General features: G+C 36.4%; 1 protein-coding gene across 17 annotated transcripts in view; it reads right to left on the bottom strand.

Moving 5' to 3' along the window:
• LOC122568925 (glycogen-binding subunit 76A) overlaps window positions 1-18,841 on the bottom strand; it is a 139,896-nt gene that overhangs the window by 45,935 nt on the left and 75,120 nt on the right. For 14 of the 17 annotated variants that reach the window (XM_043729227.1, XM_043729226.1, XM_043729230.1 and 11 more), the window contains one exon: window positions 13-13,157. The exons of 1 other annotated variant lie outside the window; for it this stretch is intronic. In XM_043729227.1, coding sequence (XP_043585162.1) covers window positions 10,794-13,157 — 2,364 coding nt within the window. In that variant the 3' untranslated portion in view covers window positions 13-10,793. Of the gene's footprint in view, window positions 1-12; window positions 13,158-17,952; window positions 18,001-18,841 lie in introns of those variants that run through there. 2 more of the 17 variants (XR_006317264.1, XR_006317263.1) reach the window with 1 other exon arrangement.

Here is an 18,841-nt window from a genome sequence, read left to right as displayed (position 1 = left end):
AAGAGACTGTCGATCGGTCTTCCATTTATTGTCTTAATAACATATAGAACATGTGTTACAGATATATAATATACGTCTATTTATACGTATAGATACTTTCTTCATTCCTCCATCAACATTCGTTCCTCGTTTCGCCGCAATTATTCCTTCCATTAGAACCCTTAAACGCTATCACCCACGCCATACTCGGCACTCTATAACAATAAACGCGAAACCTTAAACCAAACTACCGAGAGACAACATCTAAACAAACAAATGAGATTAAAAATTACAGTTTCGTCGACGTACAATGGCGGAAGGAGAAAAAGGAAAAGGGATTTTCAAAATCGGACTGACTGTTTGTATCAGCTGCAATCTGTTTCTTGCTGTACGTATACATGATACATTTCTTTTTTTTTTGTTCTTTACCTTTTTATTTTATTTCCATTTTCTTCTTTGTAAAAGTACGCAAATCGACTGATCGTTGTTATTAGTACGAAACAACGTTGCTCTGTCTTCCGTACGGTGAAACTTCTTCAAAGACCAACTTTTACTTAACTCCGTTAAAAAAAAAAGAATGATTTGAAGAAAGAAAAAAAGAACTAGAGAAGTCAGACGATCGATTTTTACGATATGGTATACGTATACGAAGATCGGAGAAGAAAAACGAGATAAGTGGATTATATAATTTTTGTTGATTTTTTTATCTTGATTTTTGTTACTTTATGATTGAGAAGAATCACATAAGATCACATAATTTTGAAGATTTCCCGATTTTAGTGTCGCTTGTGTATGATTAAATATGTGAATCGCAGCATAGCAAAATTTCGTTCGTTTTCTTTCAGAATTTCTATGTAACGTAATTGAAAATAGACAATAGGCAATATTTTAACGTAATGACGATGATATTATGTAATTTAATATTTCGATATTATGAAAATTTTGAAGAGGACGAAGAAACGCATGTTCGGATCCGAGTAACGTGACGTTAATCGACAAAGCACACCGAACTTGAAAACTACTTTCCTATAAAAAAAATAGAACATTTAATTGTTCTTTCCTTTAAATTATAGAATATTTAGATTATAGAATATTATAATATTTTAACTCTTTCTATAAAATTACCTTTTAATACTATATCAAAGAAAAGGTAGGTATTTCTCAATACGATATTGATAATATAACAATAATTCAAATTTGTAGAAAAATATTTTTTAAACTTAAGCCTGATGAGGTAATCAGTTGAGGCTTAAAAGATTTATCGTTGTTAGTATTAAAAATAGCCAGAGTTAATCGTAGTTGTTGATCAATGAAGAGTCCAATTAACAAACTAAAGTCTCGTCGAATCGACGTGATGATTTTCTTAAATGATACTCATAAAACGAAAAGGATTGATCAATAAAGTAACGCGTTGTGTGTCACGAAGGAACTGTAGAAGAAGAAACGTGTTTGCATTACGTATTTCCGTGTAAATAACGTAAAATATCGAACGAAATGAAAATTTTAGCATCGCCGTGTTTCGTCGTTGAAGTCCACGGTACACGAATCGATAAAATTCTAAATGTATTTCGTTCTTTCTTCTTTTTTTTTTTTTGTAAAAAATACATATTAATATTAATATGAACATAAATATAACACGCAGTAAATAAATCAATGACCTTTTTTTTTTGTTGCTTTTCTAAATCGTATATTTGATATACAACTTCACTGACCTTTCGCAAATAATCAAAATGTGATTAACAGCAAAGTATATAATGTAGATAAAGGAAGTACAGTAAGAAACGCTACACTTTTCACTAATACAGACACATGGAGGCCCTGTAGAAATATATATAAAAAAAGAAAAACGTGTTTCGATGAGCGCAATTACTGCACCGTGGCCTTCGACCGACCGAAGATATCGAATGATTATTTCGTATCAATGACGCTTCGTTTTTGCGGCACCGATTAAACTCATTTTCGAAATTTAAAGCTACGCACTCTCGTTCAGAGACGAAATATCGCATTGTAAAGCAGAGAATATCGTAGTTGTAGGATTTGCGGAATATTCGAACATTTCCACGCATTTTCAGTGAGTATTATCGTTTCGTATTAGGGTACAACATGCAAGATATAGCGTAATTCTAGATATTAAATAACAAGTAATTCTTTCTTAAAATAACATATAATAAACGATTTCTTTGTAGAATTAATTATTTGGATAAATAATTAATCTTTACAACAGAACATTTTCTTTTATTATTTGAAAATTCTCAGTGGAGCGTAATTCTAAATATTAAACAACGAGTTGTTCCTCTATCAAAGACAAGTAAAAGAGAAGAAGAATGCGTTATAGAACTATTTCGACATGTAATTAATCTTCTCTTTCTTGTTTTCGAGAAAATTGATATCTAAAATATTTTCTATCCTCCGTTTCTCAGAAATTTTCGATAGAGGATTTCAGTCATAATAACTTTTCAAGATTGATTAATCGTTATAGCAAACTTTTCATATACACATAGAAATATATTAAATCCCTTGGATGAATGTACTACGATCAGCAACGCCGATTCAATGGGGAAAAAAGTTCGATGTGAGATCGGCCAACTTTTCCAATCTTCGTAGGAAACCCAACGATTGTTCAATGACAATGACGATTAATTACTTTTCTCGAAAACTCAAATTCAGCTGACACACCGAGCGGTATTCTACACAACGCTGTTCGATATTTCCGAGTAGAAACTGCGTCCAAAGGAAATTTCTTTCCAATGTTTCGCCAGCGTTGCAGCTAACTTCTTCGGTGTCTAAAAACGCACTATGACGGACATCGGATTTTAGACAGCGAAAAAGCTAGTTGCGAAGCTAGTTGCGAAGAAAAGAAATTTCTTCCGAATGTAGCTTCTAATCGAACGTCTCGAGGATAATTGTATAGTGAATTTGGAATATAATTACTGCGTACAACAGTGTCAGGTGCGACGATCCGAGCCGTGAAAGCCTCAAAACTCGTATGCTAAATCCTTCTGAGAAAAATTTTAATTTCCCACGAATCGCGCTATATCTTAAACGACAATCGAATAATTATACAAAGACAGCGTTCATGAAATCGATGACGAAATTGATCGCGAGTATCATCGCTCTTTGCGGTCTTCCCCTTGGTTTCTCTCAGACTCTTCCATCGTTTATGAACCTAACAAATTCGCATTATTATTTACGGTCGTGTCACTTGTGCGAAGGAATAAATTGCAGTAAAAGTCTTCATCGAAATTGTCTCGTTCAGTCTTGGCTCCGATTCGAACACCTATCCGTGATCCATAGATCCATCGTGCTTTCTTCATAAATAATGGTAGATATTCGTTAAAATAATAATTACCGAGGACAAAAAGCGCGACAAATCTTATCACGCACTCAATTTTTCGATAGCAATTTTGACGAAAATTTCCCTTTGCGAGTGTATAGCTTTCTCTTTTGAAATGATATTTAGAATAGAAACGGGAGTAAAGAGCAAAGAACGACGATCCAATACAAATGAAATACCAGGTTTGATTCGAAGAATCTTTCAGATGTGAAAGATCGACGTGAATTGCAACGAACAGTATCTACAAACATATTTAACAGATCGACGAACGGTGGATTTAATGTGAAACAAGAAGGATCCACCACACAGAAAATAAATAAACGGCAGCAAACATTTATAATTAGACTACTTTTTCAAGGGTGACAAGAATTATCTTCGTTTCGCGAATTTATCTACAGTCTGCTCGTCGCTAATTCTTATCCACTGATTTCGCAATCGAAATTCGACGATCGGAAGAACAAACGAGTTTTATCCTCTTCCCGTGGCAAATTGGGTAAAAATAAGAGAGGAAATGAACAGACATTAAACGATTAAAAGTAGCGAGTTAAAATTATAAAGTAAAAATAACAATTACAAATGGACAGAGAGATTATTCGGTATTTCCATGCTCTTCCGTTCGTTCTCTCTCATTTTTTCTCAATCATACGATCTGAAATGCGCCGACACGCACACACATACGCATACACGCCGCACATATACACGTAGTCTTTCCTCCTTTTTCTCTCGCACCTTAACACCATAATAGTTGTCCATTTAAACTTCGTTAATTAATTCCTTCTTTCTTCTTCTTGCTTTTTTCTTTCGTTAAAAACTGCAAAAGGCTCGGTAATTGGACGAAAGCTCACGGCTCTACGGACTAGAGGTGCAACGTATGCTTACGTGTACATTAGAATATAAAAATATACTACCGTTATAGCTATGGTTTTTTTTTTTCTCCCGTTCGTTTCGTCTCGAACGTAGAAACGTCCCCATTTCAACGACGAAAAAAAAAAAAAAAGAAAGGAAAGCAAAAGACAAACCTCTAAACGATTCATCGAGGAATCTCGTACTAATTGCAAATGGAACCTCGAAGCACTCTTACGATTAATCCATTCTTGTTTCGTTTCTTTCTTGCAAATGGCTACTCTGATTGAGAAGACCAGAGGTTCAACTCGATCAGGTAAGCAGAATTTTTCTCTACGAATTTTCATTCCATCAAACTTCTCGGCTAACTAAACACATAACTATAATCGACTTTCGATATGATATATACATATTTTTTCTCGAATCTTTGTTTCATCCTGACAATTCTTGTTTAATTAAATTCTTTAAAAAATTCATGAAAACTGTAGGGATTTTCTCGATTGCCAATAATTTTAACACAGAAATTTGCTCAAATCTCTGCTTGGTCCTGCTAATTCTTATCTAATAGAACGATCTTACAAATTCGTGAAAATCGTTCAGGTTTCCTTGATCGCCGATAATTTATTCGCAGAGATTTGCTCGAATCCCTGACTGAGCCTGATAATCCTTATCTGATTAAAAAATTTAAGATTCATACAAATTCTTCAAGCTTCCCATAATTTTCAATTTCTTTGGAATTGTATCTCTTATATTTAAGAACACATATACAGATTGTTTAAAATCATACAAATCTAAAATAACGATTAAAACGATGATTTAAAGATTAAAATCTCTGTAATAGGCAGAAAATGATACTTTTAAAATCTTTAGAACAATATTTGACGATAGCGAATCAACCAATGGAAAATGACACCGTATCAAAATATATTTCTACGTTCGAGACTTGCGTTACAGTGTTGTTTCCTGCGCTTGTTTCAGCCCCTCGGTATCGTAAGGTTCTCGTGAAAATCGTAGCTGCCATTGGAAATCGATTTCGTAGCGCGAAACAAGTGTGAAACTTTGTCTCGTCGCTGTTGGAAGAATCTTACGAGTGAGGCAATAGCTTAGCAAACGCGAACAAAGATTTAACAAAAATAGTTCGTCTCCGGTTTACTCAGGGTGTCACACGGTCGTTTTTCGACATTTCTCGCGATGTTGTTCGAGGCTGTGAAATTGATCTTCCGCAAACTTCTTGAAATCTCTCATCAATGATGAGAATTCCCTTGTGGAACTTAGGATTTGCGTGTTGATGGAAATTGAAGTTCCCGGGTGACACCCTGCACCTTGTAGAATTTAAAACGCGCATGTTCCATAAGATTCAATAATTCTTAATAGTATAAATTGCTTTCATTCCCGGAATCCATTATTTTTTCCAACCTGATATATAAGATATTTCAGAAATTCTACGATAGATCGAAAACAAAAAATTAAAATGGTCTTTCGTATTCTTCAGAGATTAGTTTGAAATTTTTGATAATGCGAACAATAATGCAACTGTTTCTGAAAAATTCCCGATGATTGATGGCTTTTTTTTAAGTCCAACTATTCTTTTTTTTAATACCATCCTACTTTGACTAATAATTCGTGTAAATGTTTAATGATACGTCGATGAAACTTTCGAGATAATTTGGATAGAGATCACTTTTCGGATAATGCATTTGTGAAATGAAAATTAGAAGGTCGTAACTTCTAGCGGATTGAACACAAAACGTATCTGGCAGTAGACGGGTCCCTTTCTTCTTATTTCGATCCTCTTCGCCATTTATCTTCGTTCAAGTCCTACCACTGTGCATTTCCTATTCAAATCCCTCTACTGTACCTTTACTGATACCCTATATAATCTACGCGTTTCTTTCGTAAATGAAAATATCGAATTTCTTCATAAAATATTTATGAAAAAAGTACTGAGAAACGTTACGAATCTATTTCGATGTTCACACAGAATTGTCTAATAACGTTGATATATAGGAAGAAATTGAAAATTTTTTATACTACTAAAAAATATAAAAATGTTATAGCAACGAAAGAGATTGAAAATTTTCCTCCCTTGCGATACAATAGAGTGGTTTCTAAAATACCTTGTACATCAGGTTGAAGTTTTCGTAACATGATTAAAATATCCTAACTCGTGACTGGTACTTATATAACTGTTTCCATAAATCTCAATAACCGTCATTCTTAACACGTGGAAGAATATCGTTTCTGCCGTTAACCAGAATAGAATTCGAACTTTGTTTCTTAAGAGGCATATGTACAGAGGACAAAGTATAGGAAAAGGCTTCGTTCGATTTATGTTGTTCGTGTGTTTACGGGCAGAGATACGCGCGTAAATATCGAGGGCCTCAATAATGGTGGTTACGTTGCGCATAAGTTTAAAACGATTAAAAAAAGGGAAAACAAAAATACCATCTCGTTAAAATATATACTATACGGATAAAAGAAACGAACGCGTTAAGAAAGAAACGTAATTTCGCTTCTCTAGTAAGAAGAAGCGTTTCTTCGCTCTTGCAAAACGTAATAAACATTTTTCTGTTATTTTCCTCTTACCAATACGTAGAAGGATATCGATAAGACGAAGTGTTTACAGAATGGATCGATTAATAAGCAGCATTCTGTCCCCAAGTTAACAATATGATAAAACAAAGCGAGTAAAATAGCAAAATAACGATATCTGTCATGCGTTCAATATAAAATTAGAAAAGATCGATATTCACCATAATATATATGTGTATATATATATATATATATAAAAGAAAAGAGAAAACAGCAGAGAGAAATAGAATACCGAAAACTAGAGACTCGATTATAACTGTGATGTAAATATATCATTGTGTAAAATGTATCGATGAATATGTACAATAAAATATCGTGTATAACAAACATTGCCCAAACAGATTGTATATGGTAGTATACGATTAAAAATCGACCGATTTATAAAAAAAAAAAAAAAAAAAAAAGAAAAAAACGACACCCTCATTCTCGAGACACACTTGCCACCAATACTGACGCCGCTTATGTACAATTTGTATTGTGTTTATGTTCTCTATATATATAGCATATAGAAAGCACTTGTTCACGGTGAAAATTGTTACAAAAAATATCTTAACAATATATAGTGTAATCTTAACATCATTTGTTCGTTTCTCTGTTAACGTTATATTGCTGATGCTGCCTCGAAGACTATTGACATTCGCAATAGTTGACATATTTTGCGAGCATTACGTGAAAATACGTATTTTCTGTGTTATCACTAGATTGTGGATGTTTGTGCTTCGCATTTTTATGAATATATATATATATATATATATGTATGTAAAAATGGAATCTAAGGAGAGATTTGTTTCAATAACTACTGAATATGATAACAAGTGTTGTACTTTAAATGTTTTATATACTTTTGCCCATCGAATGCATTCTGCGGATTTTCTCACTTTAAATTGCATGCGATAGATTTATAGGAAACACGTGAGAATCCACAGTCTGGATTATCATTTAATTGCCATTTTATACATACATGTATATAAGTGCCGTATCTTTTCTTTTTATATAAAATTCTTGTACTTCGATCTAAGATTACCGTTTCGAGAAATGATACTGTACAGCGAAGAAGAAGTCTTTTAATTGCAAAACGCGAAAAACGTATTTTTATGTAACACGTGCAAAACATGTTAATGGCAACGGTGGTCAGAATTACTAAAGAAACGTTTAACATTAGCAAAAATATCGTGGTATCGTGAAATACTATATCGTGTTGTGATCTCGATCGCTATCGTGCGACCTATGATTATTCTTTTCTCTCGGTCGTAATAATTCACGAGGGTATTTACGTCGTTAATTACAATTGGTTCATTGTTAATGTGGTCTGTGTCATTCAGGCAATACTGTACCAAGTTTAGTCACGAATCGTCGGTAAATGTCATTTATCGTTTGGAATTCGATAAACAAAGTCGATCTCATTACCCAATGCGATCTCGTGCACGCGACACAGGACAATGTTGCTTATTTTTGGCAGCTGTCACTGCTATTGTGACTCACGAAATTCTAATCGTTGCCAAAACGCTGAAAATGTCTCTGCTTTCTTTAACCGGTAACTTGGATTGCACTGACGACTATTATCGTTATCCCACGTGAGGACTAACGTAAATGGTTCGTTTATCGTTCACGCATAATGCCAGGAGCGTAGAAATGAACGAAAGAACTTGTCGAAGAAATTCATTAAGAAATTGATCGTTTGATCTTAATATTTTCGTTGTAATTAAATATACGCGATATCGTTTTCATGTGTATTCTGCAAAGTATAACATGCACAATGTACAGTGATGAACGAAAGAAAATTTAAAGTTGATACTTATGTACGTGATTACTAGTGTTATTTGTATTAAATATTTCTCATCATGTTGATAATAATTATCTATATTCGTCCAATTGGAAAGTTACAAATTATAGATTGCATGATTTTAAAATTTGAAATTGTATAGTCGAATGATTTGTAGTTTACAAAATTTCATTTGTTTCAGCACAAAATGTTCTTATTGTTATATAAGATTTCATCGTTAATATTAGTTGAGTTAGTTCTGAAAAAATGTATTTGATTTATGCAAATCTATTTAGATGTACTCGTAAATGTAATTCCGTTTTGAATGATTATTAACATTTTTCGTATCATTTAATGTTTCATTTTCACACTGCGAAATACGACACAGTATGACAATCGAATTGAGAAGAATTGTTTTTTTTTTTCTTTTTTATTGAAACTATTCGAAAACGATTGAAGAACTTAATCAAACAGTAAGCTTACGCTATCTTTCGTTCGTCACTGCATATACATTTGCGTACCACACGATGATCGATTCAAGTCCTCGAATCACAGAATGAAAACACTTCACGATTGAAATTAGTTAACAATGAACTAAACGATAAATCTACTGCCAAAGCTATTGAGATCTCCTCTTTAGTAATTTCGTTGCATGTCTAGCACCCCAGCAATTGTACAAATATACATGCATAATAAAAATAAAATTATGAATGATCAGTTACTATCATCGTCTTGGAGATTTATACAGATATTTAATGATTAATCGATCAAGCCCCGATTTCCCTGATTTTCGACGGTCATCTGGTTAATAAAATCTAGAATTAGGAGAACAAAGCAACCCACTATGATATTCGTTGCTATTAAACTATCACATTTCGTTTAAAAAATATTTATGAATATGATATAACGTATATTCGATTCGTGTTATTTCCCGATGTTATAATTGATCCAATGGCACTAGGTCAAAATTGGCACTGGTCGAACGTTTTGATTAAACGAATAGAAAAGCTTCGTTTCGAAGTTTATAAAGTTGGTTCGTCGTAATTTCGTTTCATCTATGGGGCTAAGAGTACACGCTATATAGATAATTCATTAACGCATTCGCTGCTATTAAAATAAACGCCTTCCGTCTATCTTCTCATCAGGGAAATCTTCCTTTCAAGTTTACTTTATTACATTCCTCACTGTTTTGTATCTCCTGTTAAAAACTTTCTATCGAGACGCACGAACTCAAAAATGCAACAATTATCTCCTCGTTGCAACCTTATTGGGGATTTATGTATAGTAATTAAATCAATGCCCAATATGCGTTAATAGCAGCGAATGTGCTAAATAAAACTTTCGTAAGCAAGACCGGATTGGTCGTCGCTCAGAAGTTGCTGAGCAGATATGTTTGCGGATAAAAGTTCATCAACAGGTCGTTTCAACCTTAATTCATCTGAGAATATTCATGCAACTACGTAAAATATCGTTAATATCTAAAAAAAAAAAAAAAAAAGAAGTGAGAAAAAAGAGCCCTTGATTTCGTCTTCGAAGCAATACCATCCTAGAACCTCTTCAACAAACATCTCATTTCGAGTAACAGTTTCTCTCATAACCTTTAACCTCTGTCATTTCGCATTATAATCAGTTTGAGAGTCTTTCAAACACGTTAGGCTCGATTATGGCGCAAATTCTGTAGACTTAGGTACTTTCTAGGAACGTGAAAATAATCCTCCATGCTCTGCCAGATACTTTGAACGTTTCATTGTTCGTTCGCCTTTCAAATGTCCTCTTCAACTTCCAACTTCTGGCAAAGACTAAATCCTCTTCTCTGTCATCTTCAAAGAGGTATATGTACGTACTTAACATTTCTTCTCTCAACTACAGTCCCAGTTCGTTTATAGAAGTGGTATCACGTCTATACCGAATACATATTCTCGCTCGTAAACAAGGAACAACGAACGTGTAAAAAATGTCAGTCTAACAGGTGCGTCGAGTTTCTCCAGTCCATTGAAAGGCTGTCCGGAAAACGGCAGGAAAGAATAATTGACGCTAGTGCGGTCCCTGCTCCCCGGCTTGCCTTCCCGTTCCTTCGATCGACTCGAGAATAGGACAGTTATGTACAGTAAGGTATATACTCTAGGAACGTTTATACAACCGTAGGCTTTCTCTCTTTCCCTCTCCCTCTGTCTCTCTATATGTCGCTAGTTAGCCTTACTCGGATCCACTTCAGACTCCTTGTCTACGCGAAGCATCGCTGTGTCTCCATCGCGGCATCCAATGCTCGATCTACGATGTCCATCAGTAGAACACAGGCGACCACTCGTGATGCTGACCCTCCTGAGCCGTGATGGGCATGTAACCAACGGCTGGAGAAACAGGCAAACACTGGAAGCAGTAATTGAGTCCGGCGTTGTTGTCCCAATACTGCTCGCCCTTGCATTGAAATCGAACCGCGAACTCCAGCCTCTGACCAATTGACAGCGTGTGACAGTACAGAATGAACGAGAATTTGTCGCTGAAACCGTCGCACGAGTTAGGTACGTAGATCGCTTGCAAGTCGCTGAAGTTTCGCCACGAGTTCAACGTGTATCTGATGTGCACCGACTTGTGAAAGTCCAGATTGATCACCCGGACCGTACCCTGGATACAGAAAGACACGGGATCCTGGACCAGCACGTTCTCTAAGCACACTCGACGTTCACGGACCAGATCCAGGAAATTAGGTAGACCGCCAGGTTGTTGAAACAGAGGCACCAAAGTTCTGTCCAGTTTATGCGAAGACATCCCGCAGCCTGATTCGCGTCGATTACCTACGTATCTGACTCCCCATTGAGCTGGGCTTGGCGAGCTGTTCACAGGACTGGTGTCTTTCTGGAAAATGTCATCGTAGATCAAGTCGCTGTACGCTGAGTTCGGCACTTTGGGGATTTCGTCTAAGAACGTTCGCACGTCGGCGAGATCTAGGCCTAGAACGTCTGCGAATCGAACGATCTTCTTCCTTCCAGGTGTCCCTGGTGGCGTTTTTCCTGTCTTCAAAGAAGAACACCGTCTGATCTTCTGAGGTCTTTCTTCTTCCTCTTCTTCGACACTATCGTCCTGTGGTTCCTCAGTTATATGAACGTCCTCTTTGATACTTGGACTTGCGGCGAGCTTCTTCAACAGAAGGCACATCTTATCCTCGTCGCTGTTAGTTATCATAGCTCCATTTTCTATTTGTATTTTTATCTCGTTCTGTATCGTGGCTTCTATCACTCCCTCTACTATAGGACACTCGAGGGTGAGAGCACAAGGGATGTTGATCATACTGCTGTACGTCGAATGGTCGTCAGTCTCATTGCCAGGAATCTCTTCGAGTTGCAAAGATAAAATTTTTGATTGTTGCTCCAGTGTATCCTTGGGCTTCTCCTCGTCATATGGAAGATCCTCCTCGTACGTATTTTCCGACGAATCCGAAGTATCTTCTTTGACGAGATTCCTCGCGTTCTTGATATCCTCCAATTTGCTATTCTCCGACAGAAAGTTAATAAAATCGACTTTGTCGGTATCGATTCTTTCATCCCTAATCGCGGAAGTGATTATATTAGGTCCGTGGACAGGTATCTCTGAATCAGAATGCGACTTGGGAAGCCGGTTCTGGTGTACGATTAAACTAGGATTTATTCTTGCGGGACATTCGTCCTGAAGGGACACAGTGCTCTCGTCGAACGTGCTCCAAAGAGATTCATGACTGGGCGACGTGGATGTCTCTTGGGAGCTTCTATCGTTCGAGTCCTCCGAGCTGCACACCAAGTCCTTCTTCCTCGGATCTTTATCGCAGAAATTATTCCTTTTGAACGAAGCGCTCGATTCAGATGTGTCCTCGGAATGTTCGACGTTGATCTCTGGCCTTCTACGACAGGGCAAGCTTTTGGGCCTTATTATGTCGCAACCGTTCGAGAGATTCGACGTAGTCACTTCACTGTCCGAGGTCGTCACGGGATCGAAGAACGTTTCGTTCTTCGGCTTTTCAACATCGGATGATTCTGGGTCGAAGAAGATGTCGGAGGAATCGCTATCTGGGGACGTTCCTAACAGAGGAGACGCGAAAACGTGTCCAGATTCTGAATCTATACTGGTTTTCGATTCAATCGGTGAACTTTTGTGAATTCCATGATGATTCGATTTTAATACTTCCGGATTCACTACTAAATCCGCGACTTCCGCTGCTGTGGCTTCTTCTGCCGGCGAACTAAGACCATCTTCATACTCGAGATCGTAATCGTAGCACAAATCCGTGTCAGGATTGCGACGAGGTTGATGCTGAAGAACGTGACTGTTGGAGCTGTTAGTTATTATTCTTCTCCCTGTTGACGGCGAACGTAGCCAGGAGGTTTCCTTTGGCAACGAGGAATCATCGTTTCGTTGAGAACTATCTTCGCCACCGAGAGACGTTAATCGTCGATGAAGACGTCTGGCGAATGCCTCGGCTCGACCACGACAATTGCTCGGGAAAAGGGAACTGACCAGGCCGCAGGAAGGGCCGCCACTGTGGGCGCTGCCCGCCGAATCCATGCTGCCCATCTCGAGGACGGGCGAGCCGGACGTCTCGTCGGCGTGCCTGCCCTCCGAGGGCGAGGTCGTGCTGCTACCCTGCTCTTCCGCCTCTCGACTCTCGGTGCTCGCCTGGAAATTCAGAAAAAGATAATACTTTAGAGAAAGGAAATTTTATCGCAAAATTTGTATAATACGGTAGAGCTCCATTTACCTAAACTTGTCAAAGAGACAAACAGTTTACGTAATTATATAATGGGAGCTCGGCAATTTTACCCACAACCTATTATGTTTCGTTCGCATAATAGAAGCTCAAATAAATAGATTCAACCAGCGAAAGTTCAGTTAATTGAGCATGACTAAAATTTCGTAAATGGAGTTTTACTGTACGAGGGAGCACGTATATCTTATCTAACGAGGAGATCCGAAATAGAAGAGAAGATTTAACCGAAGAAAATATACATTTCCATTGTAAGAATATACGAATTACGTATAAACATTCCACATTAGTACGACCAAAAGTTTGGTCTCAGATGCTTCATAAAATTCAAGAATTTAAAAGGCAATCAGCTTAGAGTTTCTGCGTTACGTTAGGAAAATCCTGAAATACGTCCGTCTATTCAACTAAAGAAAGTTGCCGTTGATATCCGTCCAAGTGATTTCGAATTACGTAATAACAAAATTGTCAGGAAATTCGCCGTAAGTATAATAATTACCAACTTGATATAAGTTTTATTATTTCGTTACCATACTACTGTACCATAAATACTAAATGCTGCGACATAATATAAACAGTATAACACTGAACAAAATAAAATGTATTTATAAAAATCCCACTAAATATCCTGATATTTATAGCCGGTAGTTAGTATATTATGAAACTTGCGGGTCGCGTACGTAGCGTTGTAGAAAGTTAAATAAATATGCAGATTTTTCATGAAAAGAAAACCCTCCATCGTGTAAATAGATTTATCTCTTTAAAGCTTTTCTTAATTGACGCGATACATGTTAGTTATCAGGCGAAACGAACTATCCCATGCGTTTATCTAGAGTTCTCTGTGTGATGAAGCGAGACATGATCGAGGGAGAAATTAATTATGCACTAGAGGAGGAGCGTTCTTATGAAAAGGTGAATTTAAAGGTAGTTTCGTAATCACGCGAGAGGTCACGGTGGGTTCACGATCGTCATTTGAATACAATTCGCGGTCGGCGGATCGAATCTTAAGCACCGTGTATAAATTTTCTCATCTCGCATTTGCACGTATCGGCTCGTAAATCTTGTCTTCCGCATAATACACGACAAAACCCTTTCGGACTAACCTGAGAAACAAAATTACGCGATGGTGTTAATGATCCCTTGCGCCTTACGTTCGTGACGAAAATTTCAGAAACATTATTCCAAGTCTTATGCTTGAAACAAGAATTTATTAAAAATAACAAATACTTATCGCTGACGAATAAAAGAATTAGAACAGAGAAAGGCGAGCTGTCATGCTGCAGGTGAATGATATACACCGATGTACAAAGATGTGAAACACTGCTGATCGAATTTCCATTGTCTTTTCATTGTCAATGTTATATGCTAATAAATAATTGACGTGCCAGAATTCTTTTCTTTTTTATGAAACATACGTAAGTAGAGGCTGTATGAAACTTTATGATAGAATCTTATTTTGCTAGAAGAAGAATGAACACGCATTTCTCATGGATTATTGTGAAAATTAGTGCGCTATTTTCAAATTTATAAAAATTATGAAATTCAAGATTATAAAAGTTACAAACAGATATTATAATATCACGCAGTTCTATTATATTTATCCACACGATAAATCTGTTGAGAGCTTAGTTATGAGAATATAACTTAGCTTGTGAGAATACATTAGGTTGTCCGAAAAGTGTCTTTCTTTTACAGACACGTCCTTTTTTCTGATCTTTATCTTGATGGAACAAAATGGATCATATGTAATTCGATAAAATAATATAAAACGGAAAATGTTGTGCATCCATTATTTCCTTATAAAACGAAAAAAACTTCTCGGACGACCTAATAATTATTTTATCATAGTTGGGAATTTTCTTTCTCACCATTAGCGATTTTTAATATTTAAGCGATGATATAACGAGTAATTACTAAAAACTGAGAGAAATTAGTTTTCTGAGCTGAAACGGACGTAACTAAAATGACAAAGTACGTAACTGTTCCACCACTGCACTTATCGTAAAATGTCACGAAGAATGTCGCTTAAATTTCATTCTTAATACATTTCATAGGGTGCTCGGCGTACTTTTTACGTCGCTGAAAAGGCAACAGAGAATTTAAACCATAGGAAACTTTCTAAATACAACGATATGAGAGATAAAAAAATCGGTCAAGGTCAATTCAATCCACCCACGAAAATAAACGCGAGAAAATTGCCGCGTCTCGTGTAAATCATAATGAACGGCTGTCTCGTTTATCGTGGATATTAACGTCCATGTTAATGTTCACACCAACATTGACGACGACGAGAAAAAATTCATCGGTTAGTCGATTCTTTGTCGCGTACAGCGACGCGAAGGGAGAAGCAACGGTCGTAGGGCTTCTTCGACGCTTGTGATAGTTCTTGAGGTTGCGTATTATGAGCACAATCATAGTATTATCTTCTATAGCTGAAGTTACAACTGCCATTACAACGTTGTTGTATTGTAATAGCTTCGAATTACGTCCATCGAGCATCGTGCGTCGTGTAATACTGCGTCGCAGCATCTTTGAATGAAAATAAAGCGCGTCGTTCTATTTATACGCAGTTAGATTCTATCAGTCAGATTTATGGATCTTCCTTGAGATCATTTTGAAGATACCATCGGTTCCATCGATCGATCATTGAACGATGGAAAATTCGAAGAATTTTTAACGGACGTGTTTTCATTCGTTCGAGAGTGGTTCGATCTTTGGATGTTCGAATGACCGTTGAAAGGTTTTGCATATACTGAATGCCTAGATTTATGGACAATGAAAATCCTACTACGAAATTTCTTTACTATGAACTGTCTATGAAGCATCTTTGAAAAAGTTTGATATTTTAATCCTTGAAGATAGATCTGCGTTTAGAATACTGAATAAGCTTTTGTTCTGCAAGAAGTATTTGTCAATTCAAACATCTAAGCTTGGAACGATGGAAAATTCGGGGAATGTTTAAGAGATCTTTGCCTGAAACGATGTACGTACATACATACATATATATTTTTTATCCGTTTAGAAGCAATTCAATCGTTCGAGCTTCTAATTAATCGTAAAAGGATTGTAGGGTTTTAGATCTATGCTTGCATAGATCTACTCGCTGCTATAACTACAGCTAGAAGACCTCAATCGTTTGACATTCGAATGATTAATTATTAAAGGCTTTGCAAATTTTCCATATAGAATGTTGTATAGGATCTTACTCTTCTGGAAATTGTTCTATCCTTCGATCATTCGTATGAAAAACTGTAAAAATTCCGATTGAATTTATTCCTGAAATGCGATATAAAAATTCAATTCTTCTAAAAATATTATAACTCGTTGATTCGGTTTTTCTACGATGGGAAATTTAGGATCCGGTTCTCTCAAAGTACTATATTCCGATCGTTCGACATTTGAATGATTTAAACGACGATTGGAAAATATTGAGGCTTTTGAACGAGTCTAAACTTATAATGCCTCATAATGTTTTATTCTCGTACAATAACGATTGGTTGATAATGCGGCAAAGGGGGTAATAACGAAAGATCGGTATTAAAAGACAGTGTGAATAAAGTGATTTATAGACTTGAAATATTCTTTGATGAGCGCTGACTATTAAAAAGAAATCAGTTAATGGCACGGTGCATGTTAACCCTGTGATTAAGTTACACTTTTTTGAATTGATGATGCGAGTCAGCTGTCCGCCTATATTTATCGCTTACGTTATGAAAACAAAGAGTCATTAGCGAGTGAAGAAAATTACTCTGCGTTTTATAAAACACGTCCCATATGTTTCATCCTACGTCCGTAAAATGTAACAATAAAGATGAGATAAATTAATAAATTTTTCCTCTCAAGAAATATCATATAAATATTATAGAAATATTCGCGAAACTAATTATTCGCAGTAAACCATCATTGTTTGTAAACAAGATGACAAAAATGAACCCGCGTTAATGACATCGTGGAGAAATTTGAGCGCAGATCACAAGGTTGGCTCCTAGCCAAAATGTGAATAGAAAGGGCGAACAGAGGAAATGCGAATGATCGTCGTCCCGATTTACGCGTTGAAATCTTGACGCGCAAAACGCTCTTACGACACAGAAATCTTCTTACAATTAGATTAGAATGCAACAATGAATCTTTCAATGTAAGATATTTCAGCAACAAATGCGATAAAATAGAAACGTTCAGAGCAAAATAGGTAAATATCATTTGAGAATTTATTAACCAATAATGATGATATAGCCGATGATCATATATGACCAATAACGAAATTAGATAACGATAATTGACAACAAAATGATGTAACTGTTAGTAGAAAAATTGAACAGAAGATTCACTCTACTTAATCCAAACATACAATTGCACGTTTGCAATATTAATATTCGTAATATTCTCTCTGAGGAAAATGTTAAGAAAGATATAAATAAAAACACATAAATTTATGTGGATATTTGCATTTCATTTGCAACACCAATCAGGTCATTGATATGAAACAATCTCCTTTAAGAAACGTAATACGATAAGAAACATGTAAATTTCGATAACTAAACGCGAGTTATCCGTTTAACCATACATAGCGTGAAGAGACCTAGTCGTTTGCATTTAGTAAAAGAACAGAAAGAAAAGAGATAAAAGAAAAAGGGAAAGAACATATAGGCACGAATGTTCGAAAACGGTTTACCCATATCGAAGTGAAGAAAATAATCTTTACGGTCTCACCTTTCCCTCGAGCTTATTGTTGCGCCGCTCCATACGCACTCGTACGCGACAAACAGACAATAAAAACAAGAAGATGGTGCACGGGAAAGTAACGCAGCTGCGAAACGTACACACGAAGATGAAGAGGAAGAAACGCCCTCGTTTCGCCTTCTGCCTTGCAATCGCAGAGGTCTGGCAATTATTTTTGGCGCCGAGCTCGCCATAGTCGATCATCGAAAGCAATTGGTCAAGAAATGGAGCGTGATGACCACCATGAGTCCACCGGTCGAATCTCGTCGATACATCAATACTCTGGTTCATCGATATTTGACCGAAGTAAAGGTTGAACTTCCTCTAACGCTGCCTTTTTGTAACAGGCGAATGAACGACCAGAGAACGAGAGCGATTTATGTGTTTCGATAGCATTAGGCAAGAACGAATCGAGCTGCTATGGAGATACATAGGAATATCGAACGAGGAAAATAAGAATTTGTTTTTAGCATCGTTGGAAGGAAAATATTTGAGATATCGAGCTTTGCCGTGTGAAAATTAGAACGAGATAAATATATCGCTGGCAAGGGATCAGTTCTGCCTATGTGGCCTGGTCGGTGATCCGGTGTTTAAACCGTGCGAAATTCATAAGTACACCTTTCGAGTTACTGATGCCGATATAATCGCGATAGAGATGATTTTTTTGATTAAAATATCAGAATATCGTGGCAGCATGTGAAAGTGCAAGTACGCTTGAGATATTTCGCTAATTCGCGAAACAAGTGATCGTTCATTTTCTCTGTTTTTTCTTAAAAAGTTAAACGTCAGAGAACGCAGAGGAATAGAAAGGTTTTAACAACTTTACTTTTGAATAAATAGATTAAACGACATAGATGTTGAAAATAATGTATTATTTTGT

Source organism: Bombus pyrosoma, linkage group LG7 (genome assembly GCF_014825855.1).
Source record: "Bombus pyrosoma isolate SC7728 linkage group LG7, ASM1482585v1, whole genome shotgun sequence".
Lineage (NCBI taxonomy): Eukaryota > Metazoa > Arthropoda > Insecta > Hymenoptera > Apidae > Bombus > Bombus pyrosoma.
Note: the sequence above shows the minus strand (reverse complement) of the source record. Positions and strands in the feature narration are given on the sequence as shown.